Source organism: Phaenicophaeus curvirostris, chromosome 1, assembly GCF_032191515.1.
Source record: "Phaenicophaeus curvirostris isolate KB17595 chromosome 1, BPBGC_Pcur_1.0, whole genome shotgun sequence".
NCBI lineage: Eukaryota > Metazoa > Chordata > Aves > Cuculiformes > Cuculidae > Phaenicophaeus > Phaenicophaeus curvirostris.
In genome coordinates, this window is record NC_091392.1 from 86,395,599 (window position 1) to 86,408,111 (window position 12,513).

The 12,513-nt window shown below is 45.0% G+C and overlaps 1 protein-coding gene across 4 annotated transcripts in view; it reads left to right on the plus strand.

Moving 5' to 3' along the window:
* Positions 1-34: 34 nt before the first annotated feature.
* Positions 35-12,513, plus strand: part of CD58 (CD58 molecule) — a 34,375-nt gene continuing 21,896 nt past the window's right edge. For 3 of the 4 annotated variants that reach the window (XM_069867206.1, XM_069867197.1, XM_069867214.1), the window contains exons 1-2: positions 8,103-8,184; positions 12,174-12,473. In XM_069867206.1, coding sequence (XP_069723307.1) covers positions 8,118-8,184; positions 12,174-12,473 — 367 coding nt within the window. In that variant the 5' untranslated portion in view covers positions 8,103-8,117. Of the gene's footprint in view, positions 99-8,102; positions 8,185-12,173; positions 12,474-12,513 lie in introns of those variants that run through there. The other variant, XM_069867189.1, reaches the window with a different exon arrangement.

Below are 12,513 nucleotides of genomic sequence, written 5' to 3' on the forward strand. Positions count from 1 at the left end.
GGGGAGCGCTCCCCTTTCCCTTCCTCCGACTGCATTTGCGCGGGGCGCGGCCGGAATGGCTCCTGTGTGGTGGCTCTTGTGCCTTGTGCCCCTCCTAGGTAAGTTCTAACGGGGGGCAGAGGGGACCGAGCTCTCTGCTTTTCCCTCTCCCGACTCCTCTTGCCGGCGCCGGAGCGGAGGGAGCGGCGCGGGGTCGCAGGGGGATGGAATCGGGCATCCCTGCGCCGTCCGTCCTCCCCCACCCGGGCATGAGCCTCTCCGGGTCCTGCCTGCGTGCGTTCTGCCCTTCCTTATAGCAGCAGGGAGAACCATAGAGCCATCGGATGGTTTGGGGTGGAAGGGACCTTAAATCGGCTGAGGGAGCTGGGGTTGTTTAGCCTGGAGAAGAGGAGGCTGAGGGGAGACCTCATTGCTCTCTTTAACTACCTGAAAGGAGGTTGTAGAGTGGAGGGTGCTGGCCTCTTCTCCCAAATGACAGGGGACAGGAGGAGAGGGAACGGTCTCAAGCTCCGCCATGGGAGGTTTAAGCTAAACATTAAGAAAAAAATTTTCACGGAAAGAGTCATTGGGCACTGGCAGAGGCTGCCCAGGGCAGTGGTTGAGTCATGTTTTGGTCTGGGAGGGACCTTAGATCACAGATTCGTTGAATAGTTTGGGTTGGAAGGGACCTTTAGATCATAGAATCGAGTAGTTTGGGGTGGAAGACATCTTAAAGCCCATCCAGTTCCAAACCCCAGCCATGGGCAGGGGCAACTCCCACCAGACCAAGCTGCTCAAAGCCTCATCCAACCTGGCCTTGTACACTTCCAGGGAGGGGGTATCCACAGCTTCCCTGGGAAACCTGTGCCTGTGTCTCACCACTCTCATTGTGAAGAATTTCTTCCTAATGTCTAGTCTAAATCTTCCCCCTTTCAATTTAAAGCCACCCCACCTCTTCCCATTACTCCATGCCCAAGTCCCTCGCCAGCTTTCCTGTAGTTTCTGTGTGTTAGAGGGAGAGTAGAACGTGTTTCAGTTGGTAACACACAGCTCACCACCAAAGAAAATGACAGTCAGCTAAACGCAGTCTGTGTCAAACCTGATGTTTGACACTGATGCTCCCCAAAATGCCCACTATGTTCTTTGGCGGTCATCCTACAGGAAGGGAACCTTGTACTTCTAAAGGAAGTTTTCCCCTGGCTCCTGAGGTGTTAGAGGGTTTAGGAAACTCCTGTTCATTGGGAAATTATTCTTGTCATCCCAGTGTTTGAAAATGCTATTTATTTTGTATTCTGTATTACTCCTTGCTCAAGCAAAAATGCTCAGTTCTCAGTGGGTTTGCTTTGTGTTTGGGATTTAGTTTGTTTGTTTGTTTTTTAACACATAGAATGGTTTGGGTTGGAAGGGACCTTAAAGTCCCAACCTCCCTGCAGTATGTAGGTACACCTGGATCATGTTGCTCAAAGCCTCATCCAGCCTGGCCTTGAACACTTCCAGGGATGGGTTATCCACAAAATGGGTGGAACTTTCTCATTGTCATCAGAAGTAGGTGCTGTTCTTAGATAGGTCAGGCAGCATAGCTTGCTAAATATAGACTTTCTTATTCTTCTAGTCTATGGCATTTCTTGCTGACTTTTTTTTTTGTTGCTTTGGGAGGTTCCCAGATGTGCCTAAAATAGGACCTATTGTATTGCCTTTTAAGAAATGAAGTCTCTTCTTGGTTTTCCTGAAGTCTTTAAGCAGCTGGGTGTTTAAAACAACTCCCTGAGATTTCCTCCCATAATGTTCCAGAAGTCTTCAGCTTGTTTTATTTAATTAAGATTGTGAGATTCTGTTCTGCAGCAAAGACTGTAAGAGAGAGTTGGGACCAGATGTGCAAGGAGGACCAGTGGAGAAGCTAGGACGCTGTGTACCCATGGGGGTCAGTCTGCCTGTGTTCAATAGCAGGATCTCATCTTTAGGTGTTATCCCTTAGTTTCTTCATCTGACCTGCAGCACTTTACAGGAACTTCTAAAATATGTGTTAGTAATGCATGATTAATTGAGTATTCTCTTCTACATTTTTTGTGTGTGTGAAGGCACTTTGGTACCTTGCATTACATAAGTTGGTGTGCTGCAGGTACTCTGAGCATCTGGGTCCAGGTGCTGCAGACTTATCCAAGAAACAAGATTCCAGGTTCCAAAGAACATGCAGTTGAGAGTCAGAGATGATGGTAATAGGGCAAATGGAGAGGGTAGTTGCGGCTGCAAGTATCATAACGTCCTCCCTTAACAAAAACAAAAACATGAACAAAAAAAAACCTAGTTCTGTTGTCTTTGTCTCTCAATAAAACTTTTGATTCTGCAGTGGTTGGTTAGGGTAGGAAATCAGGAATGAAAATACAGACTCTTTACTGTTGTTCACTAAACTAAATCAGCAAGGTTTCATACCCTCTTTTTGTTTTATGCTTGCATTATTGCTACTATGTGTGTTGTTGCCTGTGTATAAATGTTCCTATGTTAATTTTATCAAGGTCATTGCTATATGAGAAAATAGAGACTCTGAAAGTTAGACTGATCTGCCCAAGTGCATGAAGTAGCAGTTTGACTCGGCATGCAAGTCTCTAGCCTTGCAAATGCGTGTTGTAAACACCAGGGTCCTGTTAGTAGATCCTCATCCTCTCTCTCCTGAATCCCTCCCTTCCCAGCGTCCCCACTTTTCCACACAAATTCAAAGCAGTGCCCCTGTCCCAGTGTCATGTCACTGAACATCTGGAAATGGCAAAGGGGAGAGAAGCACACAGGATAATCCATCCTGAAGGCATGCTTCTTCATTCTCCTGTGGAAACCTGTGACACAGAGAAGCTGCAGTGCGACTTTGGCATCTTCAGAATCCCTATGCACCACATAAGGATTACTGCTTTTCACAGCGCTCTGCTAGGTCAAATTGTTGTTTGATAAAACATCAGACATGCAAATGCAGTGCTTGGGGTGTAAAGTTCACATTAAGGCTATGAAGGACTTGCACTTTAGACCTGCAAAGACTTCCCTCATTGGAAAATCAAGTCTTAAAAGTGTTCAGTTTGAGGATCATCGAGATTGTATGTGAGTGGGGAAAGAAGTCAATGTTCTTGCCTATGATCCAGTTTCCTGAAGGTACCTGCAGGGAGATCTTTGCAACCTCCCTGTATGAGGCATATAAACTGTTGGATGCCACAGCAGCAAGAAGATTGCAGTGCCAGCCACATCAGTGGGGACGTTCTGCTATACTGCAGGTGGCAGCCACACTTTAGTTGTGACTTCAGCAGTGTCAGGACTCTACCCTAAAAGCAGAGGGGATATGGGAGGTAAGCCAGATAGCTGAACTAGAGCACCTAGAAGCATTCTGTATCTGTAGTGAGGCTCATCTGAAAGCCAGGGAACCCTTTCAGTGTTTTGAGCATCAATTAATTTTAAGCAGTATTGCTGGCTTCTAGATCTTGCATATTTTGTTGGGTTCCTTAATGCTTCATTACCCAATTCAATCATAAAAACTGAGTTAAGAGAACACAACCTGACTCACCTAAGAACATAAATTACTGTATAGAATGTTGAGCAGGGGATGAAAGATATTTGACAGCAATTCTCATGTTCTCTTTCTGACTTCTGAAAGGGACCATCACAGACACCAAATTTATGTTAAATGTAGCTTTTTGTTTCTTTCCCATTAGGCAAATTAACAGCTTTGGGGTGAATTTTGTTTTAGAATTTCCTCTCTTTTTTTCTCTATGCAAACAAATATATGTTCCTTTCCCTGCTTTCATTGATCATAAAAATACCAAAATTGCTCAGTGTTTTTTCCTAAGCCTTTCTCCTCCATAGGAGATGTCATGGAAACTGTATCACAAGGCATTAGGATGAATTGGTGGAGATCTGGACTCCTAAAAAAAATCAGGTCACTTGTAGAATATGTTCAGTTTGGTGGGTTGCTAGTAGAAATGTTAAACACAGTTTAAAACTGTGTGAATGGGAAAATCATTTCTAGTCATCAGCTATATGAAGCTGACACATGATTTTGTGTCCTGTTACCTTACTCTTGAATCTTCCTGAATAAACAGAGGAAGTTCTGTATCCCTCACAAGGGGTTCAAACACTGCAGCCTGCTCTTGTGTGTGACCAGAAGAGCTTCCTTGGTTATGTTCTAGGTAGGAGAACTAGCTAAATCTAGATTGCTTTGAAGTGCAGACAGTAAGTCTACTGCATTGACCCTTCTGAAGCTGGAGTTAAGTGACTAGGTTATCCTAAATTTGTGTGCGCAGAGCATGTCCTGCTACAACTACAGAACATACTAACATGATTTATGTGCTCTCTTCCTGTCAGTGCCCCATGTAGTGCCTCTCACAACAAACGAAGGTTTGTAAACTATGGTCTTGCAGTAATCCCTCCTCTATGTGGCGAGTTCCCTGGAGTACTGCTCTGTTAGTGGACTTAAAATTCCACATAATAGGTAAAGTTTCCCTACTCTACAATGGCATGTAAGAAAGAATCTTTTAAGGCAGGGATCAATCTTCTTTTTTCATCCTAGAGAATGTCTTGCTCTTCCATTATCTTTTATGGGTTTAATCAGTGATCAGAATGATTGTGACAGAATAATTATTAATTAATTATTAATTATTAATTGTTGGCTTGGGGAAGAGTGGCAGGAAAGCTGCCTGTCAGAAAACGACCTGGGACAATTGGTCTACAGCCAGCTGAATGTGAGCCAGTAGTGTGCCTAGGTGGCCAAGAAGGTCAATAGCATCCTGGCTTGTATCAGAAACAGCGTGACCAGCGGGAGTAGAGAAGTGATCATCCCCCTGTATTCAGCCCTGGTGAGGCCACACCTCAAATACTGTGTTCAGTTTTGGGCCCCTCACTGTCAGGAAGACATTGAGGTCCTGCAGCATGTCCAGAGAAGAGCAACAAAGCTGGTGAAGGGGCTGGGGAACAAGTCTTACAAGAAACAACTGAGGGAACTAGGGTTGTTTAGCCTGGAGAAGCGGAGGCTGAGTGGAGAGCTTATCACTCTCTACAGCTGGCTGAAAGGAGGTTGTGGTGAGGTTGGTGTTGGTCTCTTCTCCCAAGTAAGAAGTGATAGGACAAGAGGAAATGTCCTCATGTTGTGCCAGGGGAGGTTTAGATTGAACATTATGAAAAATTTCTTCTCCAAAAGGGTTGTCAAGCACTGGGACAGGCTGCCCAGGGAGGTGATTGAGTCACCATCCCTGGAAGTAATTAAAAAACATGTAGGCGTGGCACTTAGGGACATAGTTTAGTGGTGAGCTTGGCAGTGCTAGGTTTACAATTGGACTTTCTTAAAGGACTTTTCCAGCCTAAATAATTCTATGATTCTAATAAAGTCTTAATGCTGCTCAGAGGTAATTTCCAGGGACTGAGCTTGGGAGGGAAGGTTCATACAAAACTAAAATCCTTGGATTGTAACACTATATTACTATCTGAGTGAGCAGAATGATGGAAGTGAAGTCAGGTTTGTGCTAGATGGGTAGTAAGAAGCAGTGTGACAACTGCATGCAGAAGTGAAAACTCTACTTAATCCAGAGTGATGAGTATGTGACATCTATAAATAGTGTATCTAGGCTGTTACATCAGGAATTTCCCCTTGCTGTTAGTGGAGCGTGACACAACCAAGTATGAGAGGTGTGAATTCAGGCTGACCGACGTGTTAGCCACTGTACCATGGTATGTAAAAGGCTGAGGTGCTACGCTAGCTGAAATACCAGTAACTCTGAAGCTTTTTCTCTTGCTGCTATCTTTAGTGTGGCCCTGGTAACACTGTACACATACCTTTATTATGGTGTATGAACAGGCAGACTTGCTAGAAATGGAGTATTTTTGTCAAAATTTTAGTTTAAAATTTAATAAACTTGTCTAGAACTAACCTAAGGCAATGCTTTCACAAAAAGCAAATGCCCAGATTAATAAGGTGCAACAAAAATAAGAGCCCACGTGTTTGCATTCAGAGAGAGGAGTGTCCTTTCTAACTTGGAAACAGAAGCCAGTGCATACTTTTAACATGAAGTTTCTTTAGAGGAATCTTCCTCAGAGTTGCTTTTATATCAAGACCCAAACTTTTAAAAGTTAAGAAAGTTTGCCAGACCTACACAAATGGCACCCATATTGAGATGTGCACCGCTCTGTGCTCAGGGTTTCCATTTTGGATCTTTGAAGAAACAGGCTTGAGCTCCAAAATTTTGGATTGGACAGATTCTGTCTTTGATTGAAAGGTAAAGACACTAGGATTCCAGGTACACTGTTGTGAATCGGATCCTGTTGGGTTACAGGAGAGTTAAAAGTGGATAGAGATCTGGAAACAAGTTGTGAAGCCCAACCCACCCACTCGCTCACCCCACCTCAGCAGAGTGGGATAGAGAATCAGGAACGCAAAAGCAAGGAAAACTTGTGGGTTGGGATAAAGACAAATTAATAAGTGAAGGGGAAAACAAAGGGTGGGTGGAAGCAAGTAATTGTAAAGGCAGTCACTTACCTCTTCCCATTGCTGTACTTCTTTGAGCAATGGCTGCTTTAGAAAAAATTCCATTCCCCCTTTTGATTGTTGCGCATGACGGGGAATATCACTTTGGTCAGTTGGGGTCAGCTGTCATGGCTGCATCACCTCCCAACTTCTCACTTGTCCCCAGCCTACTTCTAGGGTTGTTCAGAGTGAGAAAGAAAGAGGGTCTTGATGCTGTGCAAGCACTGTTCAGCAATAGCTAAAATGTTGATGTGTAATGAACACTGTTTTGGCCTCAGCACATTCTGGGCTGCTGTGAAGATAATTAACTCTATCCCAGGTAGACCTGTTACAGGAGTGCATGGTAGCAGTGAACATGGCAAGCAGCAGGAAGAATAGGACTGGGCAAGTAATCAGAGGACAAGGGGAGTGGAAGAAGCCTGGGCAGGAAGCAGGCTGGTGGGAGCTAGAGAGCTCTGCAAGGTTCAGTAAACAGAAGAAAAGTCTATGTGGAAACAGGATGGAGAACCTGAAAATTCTGACTGTTGTATAAAAAAAGAAATCTTTGGAACTAATCTTACAGAAGGTGTTGGAGATTTACACCTTTCTGTCAATGCTAGTGTCTGGTCCTGGTGGCACCTTTATTCCTGTGGAGCTGATATTTTGGTCCTCTGTTTTCCCCATTCCTCAACTTCTTTACCTGGAAGTAGCTAGGATTGCCTTGTCCTTGTCATATCCAAGTTTTTTTGTGTCTTGCTTGGACCTAAGCTCTACTGGTATCCACTGAGTCCTCCTGAGAGTCACACACCAAGGCTTTTAAAACCCTACCACAGGCTTCCCTGAGCTGTGCAGTGGAGTGTGCTTTTTCTTCCTCCTCTTCAGGAGGAATGATAGTGCAACTGGCCCCAAGAGGTTCTGGTCTAGTCAAGACACCAGTGAGAAGTTTTTAGGCTCTTCTTCAGTTGACTGTGCATTTTATCTCTTTAACACAGGGAAATGTCTTGAATATGTGATTTGAGTAGTGAGTTACTGGGGAAAAGGGAGGTGGCGTCTCAGTCTCCAACAGCATTTTGGAAGGCTTTACGTCTGTCCTAGGAAGGTTTAGGACTGTGAACCCGCAGTGAAGAGAGGCAAGTACCCTGTGTGGGTAAACGCAAGGCATTGGATTTATGATGCAGCTCAATCTTCCTATTTCCTAGTAGCTATTTTAAGAAGTCTGCCTTGCGGTGTGGGTGTTGTCACTATGCTGCTGGGCAAAGGGAAAGTCTTAGTCGTGTTCTCCCTAGTCCCTTGCCTTTGCTCCATCCCATGCACAAGCACTGGTGGTCCCACAACAAGTCACATTGAGGAATTACAAACCATCTGTGGGTTTTTTTTCTTTGGAGTGGGAGTGCATGCCAAGTTAACTTTCAGTGAATTGTATGCTCTTCATTGTGGGAACAGGCAGACAAAAACAAAGGAGAGGAAGGAATGGGTAGGTCATTCCCATCCTTCCGGTTAGCAGCACAGGTTTTAAAATGACTGCACCTTTGCACGGGGGTGCGGCCTGTTAAGCCTGTGCTGAGGGGTGTAACTGAACATATGGATTTTGTGGTGGGGAGGGACCCAGGCTTGTTGGTGGGTGCCACCCTTAGTTCCTGCCTTTGCTGATGTGTATAGATCTCTGTACATGCAGGCAGCCCCATATTGTCCAGGAGAAGCAACACATACCTCTGTGAACTTGCAGCTGTATGCAGGTGAAAAACTCTGCTTTTGATGTTAATGTAAGATTTACAATCATTCCTGCATGAATCTGATTTTCTCTTGCCTGGGACACTGCTATATCTTACTGCCATTGATGTTCTCTTTTTTCTGACTGTAGCTTTTGCCTGCACTTTTGAGGAAGACAACTTCCTCACACAGCTGGTGAGTGAACCGACAAGGGAAGGTGCCCTCCTGGACCTGCTGTTTGTGAACAGAGAAGGCCTTGTGGGGGATGTGGTGGTAGGAGGACACCTGGGACAAAGCGATCATGAGATGATAGGGTTTTCAGCTCTAGGTGAGATGAAGAGTGGGGTTAGCTGGACAGTCACATTAAACTTCCAGAGGGCAGACTTTGGACTGTTCAGAAGGCTGGTTGGCAAAGTCCCATGGGAGACAGTACTTAAGGGCAAGGGAGCCCACGAGGGCTGGGCGCTCTTCAAAAAGGAAATCCTAGCAGCTCAGGAGAAAGCCATCCCCATGTTCCGGAAAAAGAGGTGGTGGGGGAAAAAACAGATTGTTTGAGTAGGGAGATCTTGAGAGATATCAAAAAGAAGAGAAATGTCTATCAGCTTTGGAAAAAGGGGCAGGCGTCTTGGATGGACTACAGGGAGGAAATGAGATCCTGCAGGGAAAAAGTGAGAAGGGCTAAGGCCCAACTAGAAATCAGATTGGCAAAGTCTGTGAAAGATAATAAAAAAATCTTTCTATAAATACATTAACAATAAAAGGAGGACTAGGGAGACCATACAGTCCCTATTGGACGCAGAGGGAATAACAGTGACAAGGGATGAGGACAAGGCTGAGGTACTTAATGCCTTCTTTGCCTCAGTCTTTAATAGTAAGGAAAGTTGTTCCCTCTGTATACAAACCCAGGAGCTAGAGGAGCAAAATGAGGTTCCCATGATCCAAGAGGAGGTGGTTAGAGACTTGCTTGCCCAGCTAGACACCCACAAGTCTATGGGGCCAGATGGGATCCACCCAAGGGTATTGAAGGAGCTGGCAGATGTGCTGGCCAAACCCCTTTCTATCATCTTCCAGCAGTCCTGGATGACTGGGGATGTTCCACTGGACTGGAGGCTGGCTGATGTTGTGCCCATCTACAAGAAGGGTCTCGGGGAGGATCCAGGGAACTACAGGCCCATCAGTCTGACCTCAGTGCCAGGGACAGTCATGGAACAGGTGATCTTGAGTGTTATCATGAAGCACATGCAAGAGAACTGGGTGATCAGGCCCAGTCAACACAGGTTCATGAAAGGGTCCAGCCCTGTTCAATGTCTTTATCAATGACCTGGATGAAGGCATTGAGTGAACCCTTCGCAAGTTTGCATATGACACTAAGCTGCGTGGAAGCGCTAATCTGCTGGAGGGTAGGGAGGCTCTGCAAAGGGATCTGAACAGGCTGGACCGCTGGGCTGAGACTAATGGCATGAGGTTTAACAAGGCCAAATGCCGGGTCCTGCACTTGGGGCACAACAACCCTATGCAGTGCTACAGTCTGGCTGGAAAGCTGCCTGGAGGAGAAAGACCCTGGGGGGTGTTGATTGACAGTGACTGAATATGAGCCAGCAGTGTGCCCAGGTGGCCAAGAAGGCCAATGGCATCTTGGCTTGTATCAGAAACGGCGTGATCAGCAGGTCCAGGGAGGTTATTCTCCCTCTGTGCTTGGCACTGGTGAGACCGCTCCTTGAATCCTGTGTTCAGTTCTGGGCCCCTCACCACAAGAAGGATGTTGAGGCTCTGGAGCGAGTCCAGAGAAGAGCAACAAAGCTGGTGAAGGGGCTGGAGAACAGGCCTTATGAGGAGCGGCTGAGAGAGCTGGGGTTGTTTAGTCTGGAGAAGAGGAGGCTGAGGGGAGACCTTATTGCTCTCTACAACTACCTGAAAGGAGAGGAGGGTGTAGAGAGAGGGTTGTAGAGAGGAGGGTGCTGGCCTCTTCTCCCAAGTGACAGGGGACAGGACAAGAGGGAATGGCCTCAAGCTCCGCGAGGGGAGGTTTAGGCTGGACATTAGGAAAAAATTCTTCACAGAAAGGGTCATTGGGCACTGGAACAGGCTGCCCAGAGAGGTGGTTGATTCACCTTCCCTGGAGGTGTTTAAGGCAGGGGTGGACGAGGTGCTAAGGGGCATGGTTTAGTGTTTGATAGGAATGGTTGGACTTGATGATCCAGTGGGTCTTTTCCAACCTAGTGATTCTATGATTCTGTGATTTATACCATGGGTCTAAGGGCTTTCTTACTGGAGTTGGGGAAGTGGGTTGTGTTTGTGGCCTGTGGAGGACTGTGAGTGAATATACTGACAGTCCTTGTGGACTGAACGTCTGTTTCAGGGTTATCTGCAACTGGTGGTTCTGAGGGTTAGGGTAGAATGTAGCGCTCTGATGCTGGCAGCTGCTGGGGGAATTCACGATTTTTTTTTTTTTTTAAAAAAAAAGGAGTAGTTGGGAAGTTGCAAAAAATAGAACGAAAATCCACTACTTAAAAAACCTAGTTCCTGAGGCAGACAGTTCCTTACTATAAGTTAATCAGTAAGGACTTTTCCACACAGTTTAGCAGGTGGAATGTTGATGTCTTATTGGTAATGCTGGAGCCTGACTGCTGCTTTTATAAACCAAATAGGGGAGATTTAGGCTGGACATTGGGAAAAAATTTTTCACAGAAAGGGTCACTGGGCACTGGCAGAGGCTGCCCAGGGAGGTGGTTGATTCACCTTCCCTGGAGGTGTTTAAGGCATGGGTGGACGAGGTGCTAAGGGGCATGGTTTAGTGTTTGATAGGAATGGTTGGACTTGATGATCTGGTGGGTCTCTTCCAACCTGGTTATTCTATAATTCTATATAAACATTTCAAATAGATACCTGAGACCAAAAAAAGATGGTAATGATAGCATTAAAAATAAAAAAGGAATTAGCATACAGAAGTTCTCTAGGATAATTAAGCCTTACATCAGCTCCAAGAAAAGTGTGAAGTGATGAAGATCAAGTCAGGTAGACAAATATAGCAATGAAGCATTTATTGCTGATAAATGCAATATTAAATTCCACTCAGTCTGAACAGAACATGTGGATGCATTTAGCCTGCTTTAATATTTAAGGTATCAGAATTAGTTATTAAAACTTGAGTATAGCACATTAGGTTGTATGGGTGACCTGTTACTCCATAAGTGAAGGACTGTGCCTTGTCTTACACAGGTTGCAATCCAAGCTCTGCATTCTAACACTGATTTGGTTAGCATGGAGTTCCAGGTTATGTGCATTAGCTGAGTTGTTGTCAAACATGAGAAAATGTGAAATGTGTACTGCAAACCAGACTAAGATTCATGGCTTGCTCTTTACTGCTGTCTTAATCTGTGCACTCATGCTGTTGTCATGATTCAACTGATGTGTGGTAGGCAGAACACTTCCCGGTGGCTCTGAGTTCTGAGTGGGATGAGAAGGTTGCGTAGGCAAAGATATCTGGCTGCTGGAGAAGTGGAAACAGATGCTATAGATGAAATGAGGTGGTGGATTTGCAGAGGAGGCTTTGCTTGCACAGTGTTAGCTTCGTACTGAAGAAAATCACAGGTTTTTTCCCCTCAGCAGGAGCTTCAGTCTGGCCATTCTGCATCAAAATGTTGAGATATATTTTGCTGGTGACAACAATTCTTTATTTAATCTTTTCCCCAGACTATGGGCAGGAGGCCTAACTCAAGTGAAGAGCAGGAAAGTACTGAGGATAGAGTAGCTTAGGGCAGGGAAGAAGATCAGGACAGTGATTCTACCTGGGACCAGAAAATAGAAACGGATTTCCTTTGTGATACCTGTGATATGATTGTGTAGACAGGCTGGGTTTGGATAATTCTTGACTGACACATGTCTTAATTTGCAACATTGTGGTGTGCTTCTGACTTAAATGTAAATGTTCCCCATAGTGCAAACAGCATTAGTCAAGCAATAGTTGATAAAACAATTGGTAAAGTAACTTTTGTTTCTTCTTTTCCCCTTATAGCACGCATCCACTGTGATGAGGTGTTTGGCATCATGGGAGAAAATTTTACTTTTCCAGTAAAATCGGCCCAAAACATAACAGAAATTATTTGGACGAAAAACAAGGATAAAGTGGCTGAATGGGAAGGGCAAAATGAACCTACGTATTATACTTCTCTTCGTGATAGAGGCTTGCTTAACGAGAAGAATGGGTACTTGACTATATATAACTTGGAGAACAGTGATGCTGGCACATACGAGCTAATCTACCTTGATTGGGTGAAAGAAAATTATGCCTTTACCTTCGTGCTTTCTGTGTTACGTAAGTAGTGGAAGAACTGTGTAAAGTATTTGCACCATTT